The sequence below is a fragment of the Corythoichthys intestinalis genome, chromosome 4 (genome assembly GCF_030265065.1).
Source record: "Corythoichthys intestinalis isolate RoL2023-P3 chromosome 4, ASM3026506v1, whole genome shotgun sequence".
In the NCBI taxonomy this organism is placed as follows: Eukaryota; Metazoa; Chordata; class Actinopteri; order Syngnathiformes; family Syngnathidae; genus Corythoichthys; species Corythoichthys intestinalis.
Window position 1 is genome coordinate 27,282,405 of NC_080398.1, and position 24,516 is coordinate 27,306,920.

General features: G+C 38.5%; 2 protein-coding genes across 5 annotated transcripts in view; one reads left to right on the forward strand and one right to left on the reverse strand.

The window, feature by feature from the left end:
- Positions 1–15,240, forward strand: styk1b (serine/threonine/tyrosine kinase 1b). The gene is made up of 10 exons (XM_057833331.1): positions 1–77; positions 311–383; positions 3,400–3,570; positions 4,529–4,849; positions 4,919–5,100; positions 5,194–5,268; positions 11,702–11,910; positions 14,248–14,288; positions 14,389–14,485; positions 14,556–15,240. Exons 2-10 carry the CDS (start codon positions 329–331, stop codon positions 14,743–14,745), a joined length of 1,341 nt encoding a protein of 446 aa, XP_057689314.1. The 5' UTR covers positions 1–77; positions 311–328; the 3' UTR covers positions 14,746–15,240.
- Positions 14,844–24,516, reverse strand: part of phc1 (polyhomeotic homolog 1) — a 26,803-nt gene continuing 17,130 nt past the window's right edge. For 2 of the 4 annotated variants that reach the window (XM_057833323.1, XM_057833324.1), the window contains exons 11-13: positions 20,909–21,083; positions 16,086–16,317; positions 14,844–16,007 (exon numbers count right to left, since the gene is read on the reverse strand). In XM_057833323.1, the coding sequence (XP_057689306.1) occupies positions 15,856–16,007; positions 16,086–16,317; positions 20,909–21,083 (559 nt within the window). In that variant the 3' untranslated portion in view covers positions 14,844–15,855. The remainder of the gene's footprint in view (positions 16,008–16,085; positions 16,318–20,908; positions 21,084–24,516) is intronic. The other 2 variants (XM_057833322.1, XM_057833325.1) reach the window with 2 other exon arrangements.

The following is a 24,516-nucleotide window of genomic DNA, read 5'->3' on the forward strand; positions in this document are numbered from 1 at the left end:
GCAGCTCGAGTTCTTCCTAGCACCCGGAAACTGAAAACCCATCACACCGGTCTTAAAATTTCGACTCTTTGCTTTCAGTGAGTAAAAGAATTCAGAACCAGAGAGCTGCTACAACTGTCAGTACATTGAATTCATTTGCTGCCATTGACGGCGATGGATGTGATATCACCGCCAATGATATCAATCTGTCCTTAAAACTGTCTTCCTTGAATCTCGTTTTTAATGATTACATAATTCTGGCTGTATAGCACTTAGGAGTTGGTTTTTGTATGAAGAGAGCTATACAAATAAACTTGCCTTGCCTTCATAGGCGCGTCTTTTTGACAGGATGTCGTCGATATCAAACGCAGACTTCCTCTGCCAACAAGGAGACACCCTTTGCGGTAAGCTCAAAAGTTCATTTAAGTTTACTTAAACCTCAGGCCTGGTTTGATAATACTGCCGTGCCAACTTGTATATCGTGTCTCTAAGTCTTCCTTTTTTTGCTTCCTTATACCTTTTAATGCTGGAACAGTTTTAGTGTGAGCCAAATGTAATCATTCGCTAAAAAAGTTATATGACTGAATTCACTCACAAAGGATTGATCACTGAAACTTTACCACATTGTTATTCAATCAAATACATAACAACGGACTAGAAAAATGATGATGGTTTAAAGGGACAGACATTTATGTGGATCCCAGTGAAAAGACTAGTGTTTAATGAATTAGTAAAAACACAGAATTGCATTTTTCTGATGTGTAATAGTGGAGATAAACGTAAGTAAAAGCCAGTATTTTCAGTCAGTGGTTACTTTTATCAATGCTGGTACTATTTAGGCCACTCAAATGCAAATATCCTTGACTGCCTGCCCTTCATCGTTATGTTATTAATCCACATGATCAGTTGCACTAGTGCTTGAGGCTATAGTGTGGTATAGAATTGAATAGGTCTTTATTGTCATTGTCAACGACGGAACATTGTGAACGACGAAATTTGATGTGGCACTCCAGTATAAACATATGTATTTAATAAAATGAAATAAACAAAACGAAAAATATATGCTCTGACGTCACAAAATGGCTGTGCTCACAAGCGGTGTAATTTTTCCAGTTTGAACATTGTTTTCTCCAATATTAAACACTAAGAAATGTGTGACTCGTATACTTAAATATTTTAAGTGAGTGTTTCACATGGTCATTTATCGTTTCACGCGGTTAACGGGGACCGGGACCAGAACCCGCGATAAGTGTTAAAACCGCAAAGTAGGTTTTGTCTACTTTCGACATGTGAAAGTTTTAAAACTACTTTAAAGATAGATTCATGTCAATATTTTACCGATTTAGGAGTATTTTAGATAAAAAGTTAATTAGGTTTGCTTGGAAGGTTCGCTACAACAGCCTTGCAGGGAAGTGTACTGCTTTAAGATGGCGGCCGTTTACTAACGCTCGCATCTAGCTTTTTGTAGATGTGCTGCTCACGCTACCGAATCAATGGTGCATCTAGTCCTATATAAATGATATCTACCATTACATTATGTAGATGACGTACTTTATAGCAGCTTTTCGGCAGCAGTCAGGTATGTTGTTGGGTTTTTTTTTATGTCGTGGCATGAGTTGAGCTAGAGCCGTGAGTTGAGCATTGGCATTACCCGAGGGGCCGGGTAATGAGAAGCATGATGTTTAGCTACTCTCGCTGCGTTCTTCCTCGTTGCACCCCAAAGACCGCGCGGCGCGCTGAGTGTGTTGTACTTCCGCTTTACTTGGCATATTTCAATAATCGGAATTTGGATGTTTGTGAATCGTTCTCGAATCTTCCACGGCCGAATCGCGAATAGTCTAAGAATCTGAAATTTTGCACACCTCTGTAAACGATGATTGACGCATGCGGCCCATTGAAGTTTCGGCATCCAAGTGCCAATCGCAAGATCAAACCTTAACGTCTGTCAATCATCGTTAACTTTAATAAGCAACTCAAGTGCACTGCCTGACCAAGAGAAGTGGCAGGAGCGAGAGTTAGAGACTACGTGATCGTATCAGTACAGCTCTATCAAATACTGCATTTATTATTATTATTATTATTTTTTTTTTTTATTGGGGGTGGGGGGGTCGGCGATGGACTGAGTTTCTTGACCTTTGCAGTAAAATGTATTATGAAAGACACGAGATGGGCACATTTGGTATTAGATTTCAGGTAAGCTTGTGTAATAATTAGGGCTGTCAAAATTATCGCGTTAACGGGCGTTAATTAATTTTTTAAATTAATCACGTTAAAATATTTGACGCAATTAACACACTAGGCCCGCTCAGACAGATTTAAATGTCAGTACAGTGAAAGGCCAACTTGTTAATTGTGTTTTATGGAGTTTTTCCGCCCTCTGCTGGCGCTTGGGTGTGACTTGCATATGTTATGTGGCGTAATGTCGCCCTCTGCTGGCGATTCAGTGCAGCTGATTATTTGGGTTTCGGCGCGCTTTTCTGACGTGATTATATGTCGACGCGAACTCACACTAATAGACAGTGCTCTTCAGACCAGCTAACGTCCGCATCCAGTATTCAGTGGCAGTTCTCATAGCCCCATCACACTGTTTGTGTCTAATACATGCATCGCTTGTGAGTTATATTCCTCCTTTGTTTATATTCATGAGCATTAGATAGTTATTGATGATGTGTATTTGAATTTATTCACATATATGGTGAAATGCAGTTACATTGTTAGATGCTTGTGAGCTAATTGGCTAGTGCTGCTGCTCAAATGGACACGTGTGTGTACATTTTATGTTATTTTGTGATTTATGCAAGTTATTGACACATTACCTTGTTATTTTCAGTTTTACAAAAATACAAGAAACGTGCTCCTGTCAAAAAGAGATGACTTCAGTAAAGCCCATGCAACTTTGCCACACCGTCTGATTTCTTTTTGGAACTTATGTTCGCTATCTGTCAATTTGTGTACTCACACACATTGAGGACAGAATAGGGCTACTAGTTTATTTTTTGATTGAAAATTTTACAAATTTTATTAAAACGAAAACATTAAGAGGCGTTTTAATATAACATTTCTATAACTTGTACTAATATTCATCTTTTAAGAACTACAAGTCTTTCTATCCATGAATTTAACATTTACAGAATGTTAATAATGTTAATGCCATCTTGTTGATTTATTGTTATAATAAACAAATACAGTCCTTATGTACCGTATGTTGAATGTATATATCCATCTTGTCTTTTCTTTCCATTCCAACAATAATTTACAGAAAAATATGGTATATTTTATAGATGGTTTGAATTGCGATTAATTGCGATTAATTACGATTAATTAATTTTTAAGCTGTAATTAACTCGATTAAAAATTTTAATCGTTTGAGAGCCCTAGTAATAATACATATATATACGTTTTTTGTTTTTTTTTCTCAAGAGATCCGCTTGTATGAGAAGGAAGTGATTGTGGTGCCCATCCTGCTGCTGGCTACATTCACGGTCACGCTGGTCTTTATCTTCCTGTTGCGCTTCTGTCCCGAGAAGGTCGACCGCATCCGCATCAGCAGCTTAAAGTCTAACTTCAGAAGAGAGCTGCATGGCATCGACGGTAAGTCAACATTGTGCTGTGAATCGTAATTGTGTGAATGAGGTGACAGCAAAAGGCTTCCAACTGCTAAGCTGCCATAATGAAATCCATTTACATTTTGATAGATTTTGTAATGCCTAACAAGGCAGACTGAATAAAACGGCTGACACCTATTACAATTGCCTGCAAAAATTCTTCCCTTCAGAAGATTCTTCTGAAGGGGACATCATTTTTTTGTCCTCCGTATCACTGACTCTTTTACAACGAGTACCTCCTTAAAAAATACAAAGCTCTCCACGATGATGAACTTTGAAGTACACACATTCATTATTTGTTGGAATCATTTAATATTATTCCTCTAAATTTGGTTGGAGTAGTTTTTTTTCCTTTATGATTAAATAACAAATAAGGATTAAAAGGACAAAACATGATTACATATTTTATATTTAAACATTAGACTACAAAAATAATTTTTATCATTTTTTTGATTGGATAATATCTTTAATATTTAATAGAAAATAAGGATTGGACACTTATGAGATATTTTGGGTAAACATTTGAAAAAATAATCTTAAGTTCATCTACTATTGATCACCCATTTTAAAATAATATTTGACCATCAAGCAAAAAAAAAAAATAGACACCATTTGGGTTATATTCTTAAAAATAAGTTTAATTAGGTATTTAAAAGAAAAATTAAATACTTTTAATGCACCATTATTACAAAATCTAATTATCTTTTTTTCCTCCCTCTATTTGTGCTGTCAGCCCCCATTGCAAAGTAATAATATCACAGAGAAAGAAACAAACTTTCTCATGAAAGAATCTATTGAATAAGTGGTTTAAACTTCCTTTTTGACACACAAAAAAAACCTAAATCAATCAATTTTTTCTTCACCTGCAATAAAAATAAAAAGCTCAAAATAATTCGATAATGAAATCTATACAAATTTAAACATTTCTCCTTTTCGTCTCTCAGCTCCCCCTGGAATCAACGTGCTGGAGGGTGAAAGCATTGCCCTGGACATGCCCACCTACTCCACCTTCAACCAGCCCATCACCTACACACACAAAAAGCTCTCCCTGTCCGTAGACATGCCTCCAGTGTCGTCCGGCGCAGCCTACGATCCCGCGTCGGAAATTGTCGTCCAGCCCCGAGAGTTACCCCGCCAGAGATTGCCCGAGTCCTTTAACCTGGTGACCCCGCTGCCCGGTTCCTTCTCACTACGCTCCGATTCGTCCGTGTCACTCTACAGGGCTCGTATGGAAAATAGGAACGTCATCTTGCGGGTGTTGAATGGTGGGGAGATATCAAAGAGCGCTAATGAATGGTCAAAGGTCACCTGTTAACTTTGCACTCTCACCGCAGACTCTGCCGATGCCACCGAGAGACACAACTTCCTGGACTTCGCGTCCTTCCTGGCCAAGGTGGGCCCGCACCCGTTCTTGCCCGAGCTTCTGGGCGTGGTCTCCCTGCGTGCGCCTCTGGTGACGGTAGTGGAAGAGCTGGAGAACCGGGATCTACTCGGCTTCTTGTGGCGGTGCAGGCAGGTGAGAAAACGCTAAAAAGTTCAAATGTGCTTACAACACTTTGGAATCAACCAGCGTCACAGAACTGATTTGCTTTTGTGTCTATTTATACAGGAAGACGTGACTCCTCCTTGCGAGATGACAGAGCGGCGCATATATACAATGGCCCAGCATGTGGTCTCAGCGCTGGTTTGTATACATTCTTTTAAGTAATTTGAATAGCAAATCTGAACATGAGGATGCCAGGTAAAGATGGCGTGAAGGCCATATTGTTTTGAACTAATGTTACGCTTAGCTGTATCTGCAGCTGCCATGAATTATCGATTATGAAATTAATTGGTAACTTTTTTTTATTGTTGATAATTGTTGACAAAATCTTTTTTGAGCCTCTTAATACTAAATTAATTTTTGTGTTTTATAATTCAATTTTTTAAGGAAAACGGTTTTTCAGTTAAAAAAAAAAAAAAAGAACAAAAAAGCCAATATTCTGATTGTTATATTTATTTATGTATTATAAATAGGGCTGTCAAAATTATCGCGTTAACGCGCGGTAATTAATTTTTTAAATTAATCACGTTAAAATATTTGACGCAATTAACGCACATGTCCCGCTCAGACGGTATTCTGCCTTTTGGTAAGTTTTACAGCAAGGTTTTTGTGCTGTTTAACAGCAAACTCTTGTGGTTGCTTTGCGACATGGTTTATTGCTTTCTTGCCAGTTCAATATGGCTGCACGACGTCTCGGGCTGACGCCTACGTTGTAATGTTGTGCTTATATGATCCTTGGACAAGATTTGTCCGTAAGTATGGTTGTTGTAAAGAATGTACATATTATGTTAGTAAGCGAAATGTTATATTTTTTGTATGAGACGCTTTTTGTTTATGTTTAGTGAACCTGTATAGCGTGCTAAGCTAACGTTGTTGCTAATGCAATGCTTGTATACTTTTTTTTTTGTAGTTTCACTACGGTCTAAAGAGGACAATGTTTTGAGGCCATTTTATTAATAAATCAGATGAAAAAGGAAAAAGTCTGATTATTAAGGCGTCGTTCACTAGCTGTCTAGCTTTGGAAAAAGTAGACGCTTCGGAGTGAGGACAGCATAGACAGATTTAAATGACAGTAGAGTGAAATGCCCACTACAGTCCTTGTGGACCATATGTTAAATGTATATATCCATCTTGTGTCTTTATCTTTCCATTCCAACAAATTATTTTACAGAATATATATATAATTTACAGAAAAATATGGCATATTCTATAGATGGTTTGAATTGCGATTAATTACGATTCATTAATTTTTAAGCTGTAATTAACTCGATTAAACATTTTAATCGTTTGACAGCCCTAATTATAAAAGTAGTCAATATTACTTTTTATTTTAAAAATGATTTATTTTTCATTTAAAAAACGAAAACGGTTAACAATTTCAGATTTTTGTAGTCGAAACAATCAGATTAATGAATCTAAATTTGATATTTGAGAGCATCTACTTTGTGCTTTGGAAAATAATTATATGCTTACATAATATTCATAGTCCAGCTTTTCTAAGGGGCCGTTTTACATGGTGACGCTGCGACACCAAGACGCAACAATTGTGTTGCGGAATTAGGGTTGCCACCTTTCAGAATTAGAAATAAGGGATGCCCCCCTCGCGTCCAAATCTGTACATGTGACATCCCCAAAATTCCTGAAATGCATAGAAATGTATCTCTATATATATATATATATATATATATATATATATATATATATATATATATATATATATATATATATATATAATATACTGTATTGGTTCAATACGGAACACAACTTTTAATTCCGAATTCGGAATGATTCCTTATTTCAAAGGACGGGTGGGAAGCTTTTGCAGAATGGCCTCGCCATTATATGCTGACAGCGAAAATGGAAGGCGAAGACGCAAATCTTTGATTCTGGGCTCCAAAGTGGAAGGATTCGATTGCGAAGCTTGCTCCGCAACCATATAAATGGAAAGCTCTCGCGCCGATGATGTCAGCACTCACACATGCCACTTTAGGCGTGTGCATCGCTGCTACTAAACATTAAAAACAGCAATCATGGCGGAATGTCGGTTTTAATTTACTGTTTTTATAAACTTTAAATATGTTTCATATTTGCATTTTTGTGCCTTTTGGAGCAAAAGAAAAATGCCATTGCTTGGAGTAGGCGGGTATGTTGTCTTCTGGAGCTGAGGAGGTTGATGGTGTCAAGGAAGTGCATAACTGGCTGTCGCCTTGTAAATCTGCACTGCCCCCTAGGGCCTGGCATGAATACTACATTGTTTTCATGCGGAATAGCGTACTGCACGTAACATGTCACCTTTGCTCATTAATATTCATGACGTTAGCAACTGTTGCTAGGGGGGTCAAACTTGCATTTGTCCCTCATGCTAGTTGTATGTAAATAGTGTACGGACGAGATGTTTACTGATCTAAACCTACCTATTCTGTCTGAAATTATGTCGCTGGTGCCAAATTCACTGGTAAAGATGTGGAAGAACATACAAATGTTCAGTTAGAGAGATGGCTTGAGTGTTGCAGGCTTAAAAAGAGCCAACCTGATTTAGAGGTAGCTTTTTTATTGACACCTTTTTCTTATTTGCATTGCCTTACATCACTGACAATGACATTCTCCTGTTTCAACAAGTTATCCTTTACCACCATATGCCCTGTCTTTCTTGTATATTATGTCCTGTGGTTGTCTTACGTCTCTGACCGTTCTTGGGGGTAATTTATATAGCTATTTTTGTGTAACGATCGCAAATGCTACTCAGTGACAGCCAACGAACACTTTAAATTTTTTTCCATTAATAACAAATCTTAATTCTATTAATTTATTTTCACTTGCACCTTACTCAGGTTGTTTCTTTACAACTGACAAGGTAAAGCCTATCTGTAGGCATGAACAGGCAAACTACAAAAAGACCAAGGACAAACATGGCTGTTTTATATAAATATCTGTATTTTAGAAAAATATGCCTACATGACTGTTGTGATATATATATATATATATATATATATATATAGATATATATATATATATATATATATATATATATATTTTTTTTTTTTTTTTTGTCTGGTCATTCATTGTCAGACAAGCAGCACGGCAAAACGCCAAGCTAAACAATAAGTATCAAAATGAATTACCTCTTTCGGGCAGGCTATGGATCAAGATTGTCATCTGTAGGACCATGGCCCCCAACAAAATTTTTATTGCATATGAAGGTGAATGGCTTTACTTTGCTGGCGTTGAATTGGTCTTTTGGACGTCCGCACAAGTTGATTCATTGTTCACATTTTTTCCTACGAGTTTTTTGCTGCGGGAAACGTATGAAAAAAAAAAAAAACATCCTTCATATGTGGACGGTCGTAATGTCTAGAGTCGTTTATACAAGCTCTATAGCAGCAGTGTTTACTCTGCATGTTCTTTTTTGAAAGATACCGGGCAGAAAACGAGCAGGACTAGCATTGGTTGCATGCGAGCGGGCTTGTTTGTTGACCCCCTTCCAGTTTATGATGGTGACGTCACGCAGCCTTGCGGTCTAAAAATAGCATTCGTGCGGTACGCTTTTGCGACATCGTTCAAATGGAGACGGAACCATATAAATACAAACATGAAATTTGTTGTATTCTCGGAGCATCACCATGCTTTCGGATAAAACAGTAACTTGTGATTTGAATTGGGCAGGGGCGGACTGGGACTAAAAAGCAGCCCTGGACTTTGACTCAGCCCAGCCCACAAGAATCGCTTTACGAAGGGAAACAGACCCCCTAGGGGTGTCTGGGGGCATACCGCCCAACCCCCCAACCCCGGGGAGAATTTTTTTTTTTTTTTACATTTGATTGTAAAATGCATCAATTTCTTGCACTTTAAGAGAAAATGAAGAAAATATGTTTAGACTGTCACGGTCTGGGTGGCACGGTGGCTTAGTGGTTAGCACATCTGCCTCACAGTTCTGAGATCAAGGGTTCAATCCCGGGCTTCGGCCTTCCTGTGTGGAGTTTGCATGTTCTCCCCGTGCCTGCGTGGGTTTCCTCCGGGAACTCCGGTTTCCTCCCACATCCCAAAAACATGCATGGTAGGCTGATTGAACACTCTAAATTGTCCGTAGGTATGAGTGTGTGCGTGAATGGTTGTATGTCTCCTTGTGCCCTGTGATTGGCTGGCAACCAGTTCAGGGTGTCCCCTGCCTACTGCCCGTAGTTGGCTGGGATAGGCTCCAGCACCTCCGTGACCCTCGTGAGGAAAAGCGGCATGGAAAATGAATGAATAAATGTCACTGTCTGACTTGGGGCGCTAAAAGTACTGCAAGGCTGAACTGGAGTTGGGTTCATTTTCTGTACTAGCTCTATGATAGACCTAAATAAACAAATGAAAGAATGTATTTTTCAAAGCAAGTTTTAAGTATTCGGGCAAATTCCACATTCTGAAACTGTCAATGATTATGATGATGATGACAATGACAATAAATTCATTCATTCATGTATCCGATTGATTATAATATATCTCTATATATCTCTGTCTATAAAACAATTTCATTGTTTATGCCATAATTCAGTGGTCTCCAAACTATTCCACATAGGGCCGCAGCGGGCACAGGATTTCATTCCAACAAAACAAGACAACACCTATGCACCAGTCTGGTGTCTTACAAGTGTAATCAGTTGATTGCAGTTAGGTGCTGCTTGTTTTAGCAGAAACTTCATTGGTTAAACTGTCGGTACTCGATCGGTTGAAAGAAAAACCAGGCCCCACAGTGGCCCTTGAGGACCGGTTTGGAGACCCCTGCCATAATTAATCTTGCCATACAAATAATAAATTTCAATGAAAATACAATAAACATTTCAAGACAAATCCTGTATACATAACCTTCATTGGAAAGTATTCACCAGAAAACAAAACGATATATAAATGATTAAAAATATATATCAATTTAACTACCTAAACTGTAAAGTAAAACCATTCATTTTATTAATATTTTGTTATATTTCTTCTGAATTAATATTGCTGCTGCGTGTGTATACGTTGTTTTACAGCTAAAATATTTTTTCTTAGGAGAGTGATAGTAGGACTAGCATATTGTAACTTGACACGATTGCCAACGGGTACATCGACTAGCTGGCACTAACCCTTTAATTGTCATTTATTTCATTTAAAATGTACCTACCTGGTGGATAACAATTGCCAGTATACCGAACAAGTGACCCTCTTCATCCATTTTTACTTGCTCTGCGCTTGTCTGGGGAACTTCCCTCTCGAACTTCCACCAGCTTATCATTACCCCCTCCCTCTTTTTTTCTCTCTCCCTGAACCGGCCTCTCGAACCGGCTGCGCGTCAGAGCGGCTGCCGCTCCCCCTCTCACGCCGGGAGTGGGCTGCTGTTACCCGACGTGGCCGTTGCAGCCAGACTGCTGCTTGCGAAAATATTTGTCAACTTATGACATTTTGATGCTTCGCTCTCCAGTTTCTTTAATTTTTTTCTTCCTAACCTTCTTCGCGCCACCCTTCTCTTTTCTTTTTTTGCCACCACCATCCATATTGTGCATTAACGCTCGTCGCCATTTTGCTTCCACAAGGAACCAATGAAGGCAACTTTGTGCTTCTTTCGTTCTTCTATCAGACTGGCGATGAACAGCCAGGTGCATTGCTGCCACCTGTTGGATTGGATGCGAACTGTAGATAATCAGAGGCAAGGGGGGACAAAAACAGTGATGTATAATGAATGGCGGCCGCCGGCCGTCCAGGGCACCGGCCGTTCTGTGATCCTCCAGAACCCACAGATTACCAGTCCGCCCCTGGAATTGGGCAATTAAGATCGGTGATGAATCAAAATAATGGTTTGTGGCACTCCTGGTATCCAGTGATCCCTCGCTATATCATCAAACTTTGCGCCCTCAGTCTGTTTTTTTTTAATTAACCAAAAAAATAATAATAATAATAATACAGTATTTGAAAATGTTAAGATAAAGTCTATGCATGTAAACATGTACAAATAATTTTATTTTATATATATACAGTGGGGAGAACAAGTATTCGATACACTGCCAATGGGTTTTCCCTTTCACTGTGTATCAAATACTTGTTCTCCCCACTGTATATATATCTCATTTATATCATAATTATTACATTTGCAGTGCTTAAAAAACATTAAAATATACATATACTGTACATAAAAGGGTTTTATTTTTGTTGTTGTTTTTTTTTTAATACTTTGTGGGGGGGGGGGGGGGTAAAAAAACATGTCTTATATGAATCTCTTTCCAATAGTAAATCTGTTAAATATGAATAAACACAGTATATTGAACACCCCCCAAAAAATATTTTTCCGCCTCCACCTCGCAGAATTTTGCGGGGTGTCCCCATCATCCGCAAAAAAACGAGGGATCTCTGTATATTTGATGTGACCTATCGTTACCTTGATTTACCTAAATGAGCTGCACAGTAAAATGAAATGTATGAAGTAATCCTGAAGAATGTCACCAAACCTGAATTCAGAAGTTAAATATGCATTTTCTGCCATCTAGTGGATAAGCACTTAATTGTTGCTTCACAGTGTCATGGATTTGCTGTTCTCAACTCGTGTACTTTTCCCCCCCAGACATTTCTCCACAGCAAAGACCTCCTGCACGGTAACATCCGTGCCCGTAGCGTACTAGTCAGTAAGGCACACACGGCCAAACTGTGGGGCCTACATGGGGTCTTCATGCGCACGAACCAGGCGGCCACGAAAAAGGACGACCCCAGCATGAAGAAGTGGCAGGCACCGGAGATTTTAGCAAAGAGGAACGTCGGTCCTAGCAGTGATGTGTGAGTATCCTGACGGATTTGATGATTTTGTTTGAAATGTGTGCAGTGCTAACTTCACTTTTGAGTGCCACAAGTTATAACACTATGTTTGGCATTTTTATTGCTTCGTTGCTTTGGATAGCTAGCAAAATTTAAGGTGTGATTGACTACTATCAGTGAAACAGCGCGCTTGAAACTTCGCGCCCTCTTTTTTTTTTTTTTTTTTAATTAAAAAAATAAGTAAATAAATACAGATGAGCTATCGCGATCCGATCAGTTTCCCTCTCCTTCCTGCTTCTCTTCTTGGTCTGGCAGTGCACTGGAGTTGAATATTAAAGATGATTAACGGGCGTTAAGGTTTGATCTTGCGATTGGCGCTCGGAAGCCGAAGCTTCAAAGCGTCGCATGCGTCAATCATCGTTCAGCATGTCAAACAGTTGCTGTGGCAACTCATTGTGTGTAAGTGAGCAGCTAGAGCGGGTTTGAGTGGACTTACTCAATGACGCATTTGATAAAGACAAGCATTTTTCTACTTCGTTTTTGTTTAAAAATAATTCGGTCGGACAGTAATATGTTTAAAACTTATCATAATTACATTTGATTTATTAAAATATAAATAAACATAATAATATATCAAAATTATTAAATTTATTATTATTAAATTATTTTGGGGGGGGGGGGGGCGGTTACAAGTGAAAAAACATGTATCCCTTTCCAATGCTGAATCTGAATAGATACATTGAATACACCCCAAGAAAGATTTTTATGTGGGGGGCAGTACTTCGTGGTTTTTCACTTATCGTGGCAGGTTCTGGTCCCCATTAACCGCAATAAAATGAGGGATCACTGTATTCATTGCCTCCCCAGTCAAATTGAATTGGACGTCTAGCACCGTCAATGGCAACTAATGACTTAAATCGGTACCCTGTAAGGATTTTTCTCCCTTTTTTTTTAAATTCAAGTAATGTGACTTGCAGCTTATTCAACCTGAGGCTGCAAATGAATTTATTTCTTAATACCGGTAGATTGTTGCCTTTATATATTTTTCTATCCATAGTCATTATGATTCAGTCCCTGTTGTGGTCCGTAGAATGTCAGAAAATCGGGGAAAATTGTTTTCCCAAAACAAAAGCAGATGTTTGAGAACGTCAGTTCATTAATTATAAAGCTAATCAGTCTTTCATTGAGGACTACAGAAATTAGATAAATATTTACTGTTGAGAAGCAGAAATAACAAGATTTAAGCCAATTTTATTGAAGAAAAAAAAATCAAAACTGATATAAAAAAATTGATTATTTTAGGGTTACCGTAATTTTCGCACTATAAGCCACTACTTTTTTCCGTCATTTTGAATCCTGCGGTTTATAGTCCAGTGCGGCTTATTTATTGATTTATATGGGTTAATAGGTAGCACTTTATTTGACAGCGGCGTCATAAGACTGTCATAAGACCGTCATAATTATGACATGACACTATCATGAATGCTGAATGCTTACATCATTAGGTGTCATCTGGCAAATTGTGTCACTAACTCCATTTATGTCAATCCTGGATCTTTTACATCCATTCAAAAGTGAAATAATTTGCCAGATAACACTAAATGACATCTGGAAAAAGCATTTCACTAATGCTCATGACAGTGTAATGTCATAATTATCTTATCTAATGACAGCCTTACGGCGCCACTGTCAAATAGTATTAGCAAATACCATAACTAGCAATTAATGAAACGATTCGAAAAGTAACTGAAAAAATAATTAGCACAGAACATGAATTTTGATTATTTGCATCTGTAGCGGTGCAATGCATGCTAGGAGGCATGTTGGAAAACAGTGTTGACTGCAGGTGGTAGCAGAGGTTGACTGTCTATCCCAAGGGAGTAGCAATGGCCAAATGAAGCTTCTTGAAGCAAGGAAGCTTTGCAGCCAATTGGTTCATAGCTTCATGGTGGTTCATTTAGTCTTATGACAGTCGTATGATGCCGCTGTCAATCGAAGTGTTACTGGTTATTATCTTTTGATGTAAATATCCCATAATACAGTGAGGACAGCTGCGGCTTATAGTCCAGTGCGGCTTATCTCTGAACAAATGCCCTTTTCGTGCCAAATTTGGTGGGTGGCGGCTTATAGTGCGAAAATTAGGGTATTTGTCAAATCATTGATTACATTTGTTTTATTTTTAATAAAAAATACATAGCAAAATTGTGGCTTGTAATTTCAATTGGAAAAATGGATTTATTAACAAGTAAATTAAGTTAAAAGCTTGGTCGTGGAACATTAAAAAAAAAGTCTTAACTCAATGTACTGTTTTTGTATTCCATCTAATGAGTTTGTTGTATTGACTCTTTTTCTCCTCAGTTGGTCTTTTGGTATCTTGCTGTATGAAATGGCAACACTGGGTAAGTTCTTCTATTATTCAACAATTCTAGCCATTCTGCAGCCAATCACAGAAAACCATTCACACTAACAAGACCAATGACCCAAACTCATCGCTTTTAGGAGAAGCCCCGTTTGCAGAAATCCCCGTCAACGAACTCCTTCAATTCCACCAACGAGGCAAAAGTCTTAAGAAGCACTCCAACTGCACCAACAGCCTGTACGCACCCAACATTTAATTCAAAATCGCAAACTCATCCGTGACGTCTGAACACTGATTTCCTCCACAGCTACGCCCTCATTAAAGGTTGCTGCCAGTGGAAAGAAGCGGATCGACCCACGCTGGCCGAGGTGACCCGCAAACTCGCGTCTGGGGAGAAAAGCGCCTCGGATAAAGTCTTAAAGGGGACGGCAGTTAACGTGGAGCGGTACTTGCAGGAGGCTGGATATGGCGAGAGCAACAGCTACACTATCTTCTGATTAAAACTGCCACTTTTTTTTTTCTAAATTACTAGTGCACTTTTCAACCTCAACTGTTACAGTTCCCACTTTGCACATGAAGGAGACAACATTTTTGTATATTCAAGATGTTTATTAAGCTTTTCCTAATGAAAAACCAATTTTTTTTTAAAGGTTTAGGCAAAAGGAAAAGACTTTGAAGCAGATGTAAACTTGAAAATCACCAAGTTGGAGAACGATGGTTTGTCTGTCTTGTTTACCACTTTCCTCAGGTGCATTGCTATGTATTAGTATGGTTCCAAGTTGAAGGACTGTGAACTGAATAATAAAATAGAATCATCATCACAGCCTACATGGAGGATGACATTGGCTGTGTCAAAAAAAACAAAAAGGTTCCAGGACTGGTGTTACATTTTTCAAACCTGAAAATGTCCAGAGTGAACATAGCCATGCTAAAACAACCTAACCTGGTTTCCCTGTGATTCCTCCTAAGGACTTTTTTCAAGTCATGAATGACGTCAAAATTGCTGCAATGATTTAGCTGCTGAGGAAGAATAATTCCAGGAGAGGAGGAAGAAAACAAGACACTCCAGGATTACTTCAGAGGTGAAAATAAAACGTTATGTCTCGAATATAAAGCAATGCCTTGAGATACAAGCGACTGACTCAAGAGTCACATTTCTTTAAAATGATATCTCAAAGCATCACTACATTAAGTCCTGTCAAGTTAAGTTGGTTACAGCACCACAAACTGGACATGAAAAATACTCGAGTAGAAAATGTAAAAGATATAGAAAACTAAACTTTACAAAGCAATATGCATGTCTCCCTTATTGGACTCGTAACAGAAAAAAAATTGAAGCACCATTTTAAATACAGCAAAAAAGGCAACGTGTCTTATGTAGTATACAAAAAGTCAAAACACTACTCACTATTGGGTTAGCGTATTTGACTCATGAGCTGCCACTGACGGTGCTACGCCCCTCCCAGTCAAAATGGAACAGACATCTATCACCGTCAATGGCAGCCAATGGATTAACATGGGTTAACACTACATTCAGAAAAAAGACATTTTGGCACATTCAAGGTCCAGAATGTAAACTTAATCGTAGCGTCGTGTCAAACAATTGTTCACTCGCGCAGACTGTTAATAGAGGCGCAAATCTTGAGAGCAGGACCCAATTTGATGTTCATAGTGGAGATGAGATGATCCTCGCGTAGGAGCAGAAGAGCTTGCCCGTCGATTTCCTGGGACAGGAAGTGAGCTGCAAGTTCCTCACAACCTGGAAACACATTTTTATTAACACGTGAAGGAAGTAGAAAAAATATATTTGAAAAAACAAACATCCAAGCGGGCTCACCTTGAAGTGACGAGATGAACCTGCACACTTCTTCCACGCTCCACTGGGCGGGAGTGGCTGACAGGAAGCTGCCCGTCTCCATGGGGAGGCTCCCCGGAGCCGAGGCGTCAGATTGGGGCGCGTTGTTAAGATCGCCTCTGGAATGCGATGAGCTGGGAGAAAGTGAAGGCGTATCCTGTTCTTCTTCCTCCTCGCTGGACGCGTCCTCTGAGCGGCTGGAGTCCGAGTGGCACTAAAATATTCAGACCAGATGAGAGATTCATAATGAAATTATCTTCATTTTTTGTGTACCTTAATTTTCTATAAGCCACCACCCACCAAATTTAACACATAAACGGCATTTGTTCATGGATAAGTCGCACTGGACTACAAGCCACAGGTATTCTCACTGTATTATGGAATATTTACACTAAAAGATATTAACCGGTAAAACTTTATTTGACAGTGGCATCATGGGACTAAGACCAAATGAATCGCCATGAAGCTTTGAACGAATTGGCTGCAAAGCTTCGTTGGGCCATCACTGCTGCCTCCGAGCATGCATTGCAGCGCTACAGAAGTATCGTATTGGTCCGAATATAAGACGACCCCCTTTTCAAGACTCAAGTTTGAAAAAAAGACTTTTGAACACCAAATTATTTTTTATACAGAAAATAATTACAGTACAACTGAAACAAATGATTATAACAATAGATTTGAGAGAAAAAGCATGTTATTTTGCCTCATTCAAATCTTAATATCTGAACATTTAAATATGTAAAGTAAAATGCAATCACATTCGTAAATGAATGGCTTCTGGTTTTTGAAATGTAAATAAACTATTGTGATAAACAAATTTGCAATAACTGAATTAACCATCAAATTAAAGTCTAACTGTAATCTTGAAACAAATCTGAATAAGGAAAAACATGGCAATAAAATAATGCAAACTGGTTAAACTTGAGAGTAGCTAAGATCTATGACAGAACATCCCTTCATTCTAGCGTTATGAATGGGTATAACGTATAGACCGCGAATATAAGACAACCTCCACTTTTTCAGTCTTATATTCAGGCCAATACCGTAAATAATCAAAATTCATGTTCTGTGCTAATTCTTCAGTTACTGTTCCAGTTGTTTCATTAATTGCTACCTATGGTATTTGGTAACACTTTATTTGCCATAAGACCAGTGTTGTTAATCTTACTGAAAAAAAGTAATTAATTATAGTTACAAATTACTTCTCCCAAAAAGTAATTGCGTTACTAACTCAATTACCTGAATGTAAGAGTAATTAGTTACTTGGCAAAGTAATTGGTGATAATTACTTTTTTTTTTTTTTCCTCAAAAAAAAAAAAAAATAAAATAAAAAAATAAAAAATACTATGTGAAGTTTTTTGTGGAGGTTTTTGGTACAATTGGCCCGAGCCCAATTCTTTACCCTAATTTACCCTTTACCCTGAATCAACTGTTAAAAGTTGTTAAAATTGCTCCCATTATTGCATTAGTTCCCTTCTCTCTACTTTTGACATATGAAAGTTTTAAAACTGTTTCATCATTTAAAGATAGATTCAAATCAAGATTTTGCCGATTTAGAAGTATTTTAGATAAAAAGTTACGTAGGTTCGCGAGGAAGGTCCTCTACAACAGAGCCGTCCTAAAAAGCCTACTGCTTTAAGATGGCGGCAGTCATTTTGCATCTAGTTATATCTATATACAGTACATGTGATATCTACCATGTCTACCATAACATGCGGGCGTAGTTTGTCGGCTATCGGCTACAACATGAATTATTGGAGCTACCTAGCATCGCGTTTGCTCGGCGTCACAACTTTCTTGCCTCCTCCCCGCTCCTGCTCTGCTCTTTCGTCTCGGTGAGTCCGTCTCCCTCAGACTTTTCGACCAATATAGTAACGCATAGTAACGCATGCCTTTCCGTCCTCAGTAACGGTAACGGCGTTGCCAAGATGAGAAAAGTAATTAATTAGATTACCCACTACTGAAAAAAATAACGGCGTTAGTAACGCCGTTATTAACAACACTGCATAAGACCATCATAATTATGACACTGCCACGAGCATTATTGAATGCTTATGACTAGGGTTGTTCTGATCATGTTTTTTTGCTCCCGATCCGATCCTGATCGTTTTAGTTTGAGTATCTGCCAATCCCGATATTTCCCGATCCGATTGCGTTTTTTTTGCTCCCGATTCAATTCCAATCATTCCCGATAATTTTTCCCGATCATATACATTTTGGCAATGCATAAAGAAAAAAATGAATAAAACTCGGACGAATATATACATTCAACATACAGTACATAAGTACTGTATTTGTTATAACAATAAATCCTCAAGATGGCATTTACATTATTAAAATTCTTTCTGTGAGAGGGATCCACGGATAGAAAGACTTGTGACTAAATATTGCCATCTAGTGTATTTGTTGAGCTTTCAGGAAATGATACTGTAGCCATGGTCAAATGCATGATGGGAATTGGAACCATGACTGTGCGTAGTGCTACCAATTGATATATCTTCTCTGCGTTGGGAAATAATTTAAGGTGTTAAAAAAAAGATCAATTGCTACCTTGCTTCCCCACGTTGCTTCCCATGATATTTCTGATCGTAGGGAGAGGGATTGTAAGGCTTTAACCAATTAAAAAAGGCTCCAAAGGCTGCCAAAATTCACTCTACTCATCATACGCTGCCTTTTATCTCTCTATATAGGTAAAACGGAGCCATTACAGATTAAGCGCGACAATGCGTGAGTGGGTCGTGCAGCGCATGCATTAATTGCGTTAAATATTTTAACATGATACATTTTTTAAAAAATTGATTACCGCCAGCATCGGGATAAATTTGATAACCCTACCTTAAGCCTAAACTAAAGACTCTGGATGAGTGTAACATATTATGTTTGTAACGTTAAATACGTAAAAACGATTTAATTTAAATATATATATATATATTTAAAAAAGGCATCGTCGATATTTTTTTGGCCGATTCAGATACTTTGAAAATGATGTGATCGGGATGCCGATCGATCGGGACATCTCTAATAATTTTTCATGCGTCTGATCAGACGCACAAACTCCCTGAGCACACTGCAGACCACTGTGAGCAACAGCAGATGTGTACACGGTAGCCTCATACCAGTATCACGCCTGTTTAAAGCCTTGGATCATAGCAAGTTACATGGCTTATTAAAAGAATGATATACAGCAGCAATTTTCATTAGTGTACTTTTAATATTGATTTGGCCAACTTAAAATAGACCAAAATCTTGTTGTTTGTGAGATGTGCACAATGTTATATGAGAGATCCTGCTTTGGCCTGGGTAAGGTCCAGTTGTGGCAAGGGTGAGTTAATAAATAAACATAATGAACAACCACAATGTATCAAAGGATATCAAAGTCCCACATTAAAACTTAATAAAATAAGGACACTCAAGATTCCTATTCTCCGTGTCTGAGCAGCTACACTGCAAAAACACACCTTCTTAAAACTAGTTAAATTCCCTTGTTTTCAGTGTAAATCTACTAGAAATAAGTGAAATGATCCGCCAGACTTCACGTAAATTTTACTCCGATTTATTGAGATAAAAAAAAATAGCAATCTGAAAATAGGCTTTAAAGACTTATTTTAAGCAATAAATTAGTATATTTAAAAAGCTTTGAAAGGTCAGAATTGTTCTTAATCCAAAAATATTTTTCAAAACATTATTTGAAAGCACATTTTTATAGACAGGAGTCGCCCATTGAGTTACGTTGCAAAATGGTGCAGGAAACAATTTTGTCAGTCCATTTAACTAGGTTATATAAGTTCTAAAGTTAGATAATAATACTGTAGTGCTTGCTAAGATTGGCAACGGAATGTTCAGTAAATCAGCATGGGAGTCAAGCTCACTTTTCTCCACCAATGGGAGCGTCGCATTGCTGTATCAAACGCACCAATAGGACTGTCGCGCTGACACGTCAATGCGGGGCTAACGGACAGTAATCCTATTGACGCTACAATAAGTTTCTGTTGAATTTTATTTTGTGCGCTGCATAGATTTTCTTGTGCGCCGAGTCTGTGCAAGCACTGCGTGATTGCGCACGCGCACAGCTTAGAGGGAACTTTGGCTGGAAGCAATCATTCGAGTTTTAAAATTCATTTTCTACAAATTATGGAAATTCAACATGCACGTCAACTAGGGATGTGACAATACTGTATATTGAAATGTTGATGTATCCCAGAAGGTTTTACATATGCTCCTGCCAAGAATCGATTCATTGTTTTAAAAATGTGTCACTGTTTGGGAGGGGAAACAAAGGAACCAACAAGTTGCTACTAAAATCTCCACTACAATAGTGTCTGTGTTAGCTCATTGGCTGCCATTGACGGTGCTAGATGTTCAATCCATTTTGACTGGGAGGGTCAAAGATTGGACGTCTAGCGCCATAAATGGCACTGAATCAGAGCAATCAAAGCCAGGCTTCCCGGTTTTGGGTCAATTATAATTGACTTCCTGTTCATTTTAGGGCATTTACACGTCACTACTTCCTGTTCAGAAACCCAAAATCAACAGAAGGTGATCCGTAAATGCCCCCGCCAAAAATAAAAAAAAATATATTGTAGAATTATTTCCTGACCCATGTATCGTCATATTGTGAGATCGTCATCATGAGCCTTGTATCGCGTATCGTATCGTGAGGCACCCAGGATCCCACCGTTAACATCAACCCAACTTCAAGTTGCTATTTCTTGTACATGAAACTTCATAACAAAAATGCTTGAAATGTCATTGAAAAGCTAAGATAGTCAAAACCTCACTTTTAAAAATTGTGAATTATTTGTTACCTTAACATTAAGGTGCTGTCCAGACAACTTCCCACCGTTGGTAACGGTGCTTCGTCGAGTTGGTCCGCGGCGCCTTACGGCGTTCTCAACCACAGGTTGAGGTGGAGGCGGCGCTGGCGTCCCGCCGCCATTTCTTCTACTCGACTTGTAGTGTTGACTGCAGCTTACGTTGTACCTGTTAGTAAAAGAGAATATCAATCAAATTTATGACTTCACAAAAGGTACGGTGTAAATGGATGGCTTGCCAAACACGTTAGACATGGTATGTCTGTGGTTAGTGGGTCATTTGAATGTTTACTCAAGTACAATATTTGCTTTCTATATTGTACATTAAAGAGCATATGACACGAGAAAAAAAGTCTTAAATGGCATTATTATGTGAATTAGAATCCTATTTTGAGATGATTCGACTATATACAACAATTTAGAAAAGCACAGATGACGAGAAATTAGTCTTTTAATCTGCCGGTTAGCCACGCCTACCATTATAGGGCTTTAGCGTCCCCAACAGGTGGATGACGTCAGCGGTAGACTGGGCTCATCGGTTTTACTATTCAGCCCATTGAGGGGGAATTATTCAGAACGAGGAAAACGCGACGAAGAGAGCCGCAAAATGTCATTGTTTCAGTCTCTCTACTCCAATATTTTTACAGGATATTCTTTTTATCCAAGTATTTTTCCCCAATAGCTATATAAATGGCTTGAGAAGGACCTGTCAGCCCGTCGAGGGGGAACTATTCACAACGAGGAAAACGCAACGAAGAGAGCGGCAAAATGTCATTGTTTCTGTCTCTTTACTTCAATATTTTTACAGGATATTCTTTTTATCCAAGTATTTTCCCCAATAGCTATATCAATGGCTTGAGAAGGACCAGTCAGCCCGTCGAGGGGGAACTATTCACAACGAGGAAAACGCGACGAAGAGAGCTGCAAAATGTCATTGTTTCTGTCTCTTTACTTCAATATTTTTACAGGATATTCTTTTTATCCAAGTATTTTCCCCAATTGCTAAATAAATGGCATGTTCATGGCAAATAACAGTCTTGTGCTGAATGGAATATGAAATAATAAAAATGCATTTATTCAGGACGACATGGCAAAATTACTCCATAATGGTCAAAAATGTCGACTTCACCTTTACTGTCGCACCTCCCGAACGATATTTTATGACACCTAAACCGGACATATGTCATTTCCCTTCCCCGGCTTCGGAGAATGTAAACCAGAAGCCGTGACAGCTAGCCGACATGCTAACCCGAACCGAGTGATGTTTCAAAGTCTTCGAAGTGGAAAATCACACATAACTGTCCTGGATTATTTGACATGACGACCCGGTTGTCGATTGTCTTAGTGGATCGGCAAACTGCCCGGCGGAGAGCAATTTACAGTTCGTTCCCCAGAGGAGGGTGGCTGGATTTGTTGTGCAGCTAACGTGCTGCTGCTAATGAGCATTAGGAGAGCTTTTTACATGCCTATCAATCATCAAACGTAAGTAGTCCTTCATTTAAAGGAAGTTTGTAGTGTTTACTTTGTAATCGCTGTATTCGTATTTGACATAATACAAAACAAGATGTTTACTCACTTCCTCGTCAGTCCAATGGTCCCACAGTAAATATCCACGGTGAATGGGAACCTTTTGAAACTCCAAAAAGGCGCATACGCCTCTCCCTCTTACAGAATGATTTTTCTGCAGCCGTTTGGCTGGCGTGATGCGGAAAATAAACGTATTAATCCGCAAAATCAGCTGAATCCTTCATCCTCATACACAACAGTACACTGCATTAAAGAAACCTGATTTTTTACAAATACTTCTAACATGACACTCAATGATAAAGCCCTTTTTACTACGGGTGTCCCGTCCTCCACCAATCAATTAATTACAAGATCAGTTCCGTGTCTGCATCCAAGTTGCCTGAGCTATATAATCCTTAGGATACCTAAACTAAGGCTGCTTCAACTTTTACAAACAGTCTGAATTAACAATGTCATCTACAGCAAAAAAAAAAAAAAAAAAAAAAAGGCAAATCTCAAATGAGTCATGACAAAATCAGAAATAAGACAATGATATGCCTTCAATCAAAGGAGACAACTCAAAAACAAACAAAATTGACAACAGATGCCGTAGTTGCACAATTTCTCTTAAACAGGTGATGTTCTTAAACGTTTTCCTCTATTTTATGTACGTTAAACTGGAATATGAATGAAGTTGGCATGTTTTTGCTGTCAGGCATGAAAATGGGTCAGGGGTTAAAAAGGTGAGCAGGGTGTGGAGGAAATATGTTCCGGCGTTGTGCCAAAATGTCCTCCGTCGGCGAAACGTCCTACATGAGGCGAATTTTAAAATTTAAAATTTTTCACACAAGGCTTAATATTCGAGTTAGCGGGGGTTTAATTAGTTGAAGAAGAGTTGATTTCAACCACCATTGACTCGCGCTAGCTTAGCCACTCCAGAGCCCTGAAACTAACAAATAAAATGCAAACTGCACAGAATTTGTTCAAATCAACTCCAACGACTAATTAAACCCCGGCTAACTTTTACATTAAGCCTAATGTAAAAAATTCTGAACTTCCCCTTTAAAATAAAGACCATTGAATATGGCCATTAAAATGTTGTCTATAAAAGTTTTAGAGCAATAAAACAAACAACAAAAATGAATGAAATGAACAAGAATCGTTCAAAGTATTTCATAAAGGGTCCAAATGATTTTTCGAACAGATCATGTGACTATAGCACCTTAGAGACAGCCGTTTGCTTTGCTTAGCCAAAACTACAGCTGAGGAGGCAAGATGGTTATTTAGAATTTCTTTAAACCTAAGCTTTCAAAAAATAACAACTGAGCTTGAACCGAGGATTGAGCACGAGCAGTATCAAAAAGTCCTGGCTGTCTTGTAACCTGTATTGCTGTTGCTCTTTACTGAAAGGAAGTAATCAGATTACAGTTACGCATTACTCACATAACGCGTCACTGACAACACTGCTTTTATATTACCGTTAAATACACAAGCTTGACGCCAACTTAACGGGAGCTATTTTTTCACCGGAGATTTGGCTAGCTCTGGCAGTGTTCAACGCAAGCTGCAACGAACGGCAGTAACTTTGTCATGCCGCAAAATATGAAAACGATTGAAACCATTACTCACCAAATTCAATATGCTGGCAAATGCATTGATCTAAAAAAAAAATTGGGAGTGAGACCTCCCCTCGTCCAGCGAACGTGATTTTGTGCTTAGGACAAGATCATCGGTCACAATTAGCGATCTTTGACGCTCTCTTTCCCCCCCTGCATTCAAACTTGTTTCTCTCTCAGCGGCTGTGATTAACCTCAATGAAGTTGCTCTCCTAGCTAAGCCTATCATTCGTCTTTGTCAGTTTTTAGTAACTTTGTGTATTGAATTTAGTTCTGCAACGATTAATCTATTAACTTGAGTATTCGATTAGAAAAAAATATTCAAATTAAATTTTGTTGCTTCGAGTATTCGTTTAATTAAAGTGGCGTTGTCATGGTTTATTTTGAAAGTGTTTGCATTTAGTTTTATTGCCCTTTGGTCTGCCTCTTTGCGCATGGCTGAATCCAACTGCTCCCTGTTAAGACCAACGTAAGCTAAGT

What these genes read in the sequence shown, in the direction of transcription:
- styk1b (XM_057833331.1), top strand. Translation starts at nt 329, where the DNA reads ATGTCGTCGATATCAAACGCAGACTTCCTCTGCCAACAAGGAGACACC. An exon ending in ACAAGGAGACACCCTTTGCG is followed by an intron (nt 384 to 3,399) that starts GTAAGCTCAAAA and finishes TTTTTTCTCAAG; the next exon opens with AGATCCGCTTGTATGAGAAG. An exon ending in AGAGCTGCATGGCATCGACG is followed by an intron (nt 3,571 to 4,528) that starts GTAAGTCAACAT and finishes TTCGTCTCTCAG; the next exon opens with CTCCCCCTGGAATCAACGTG.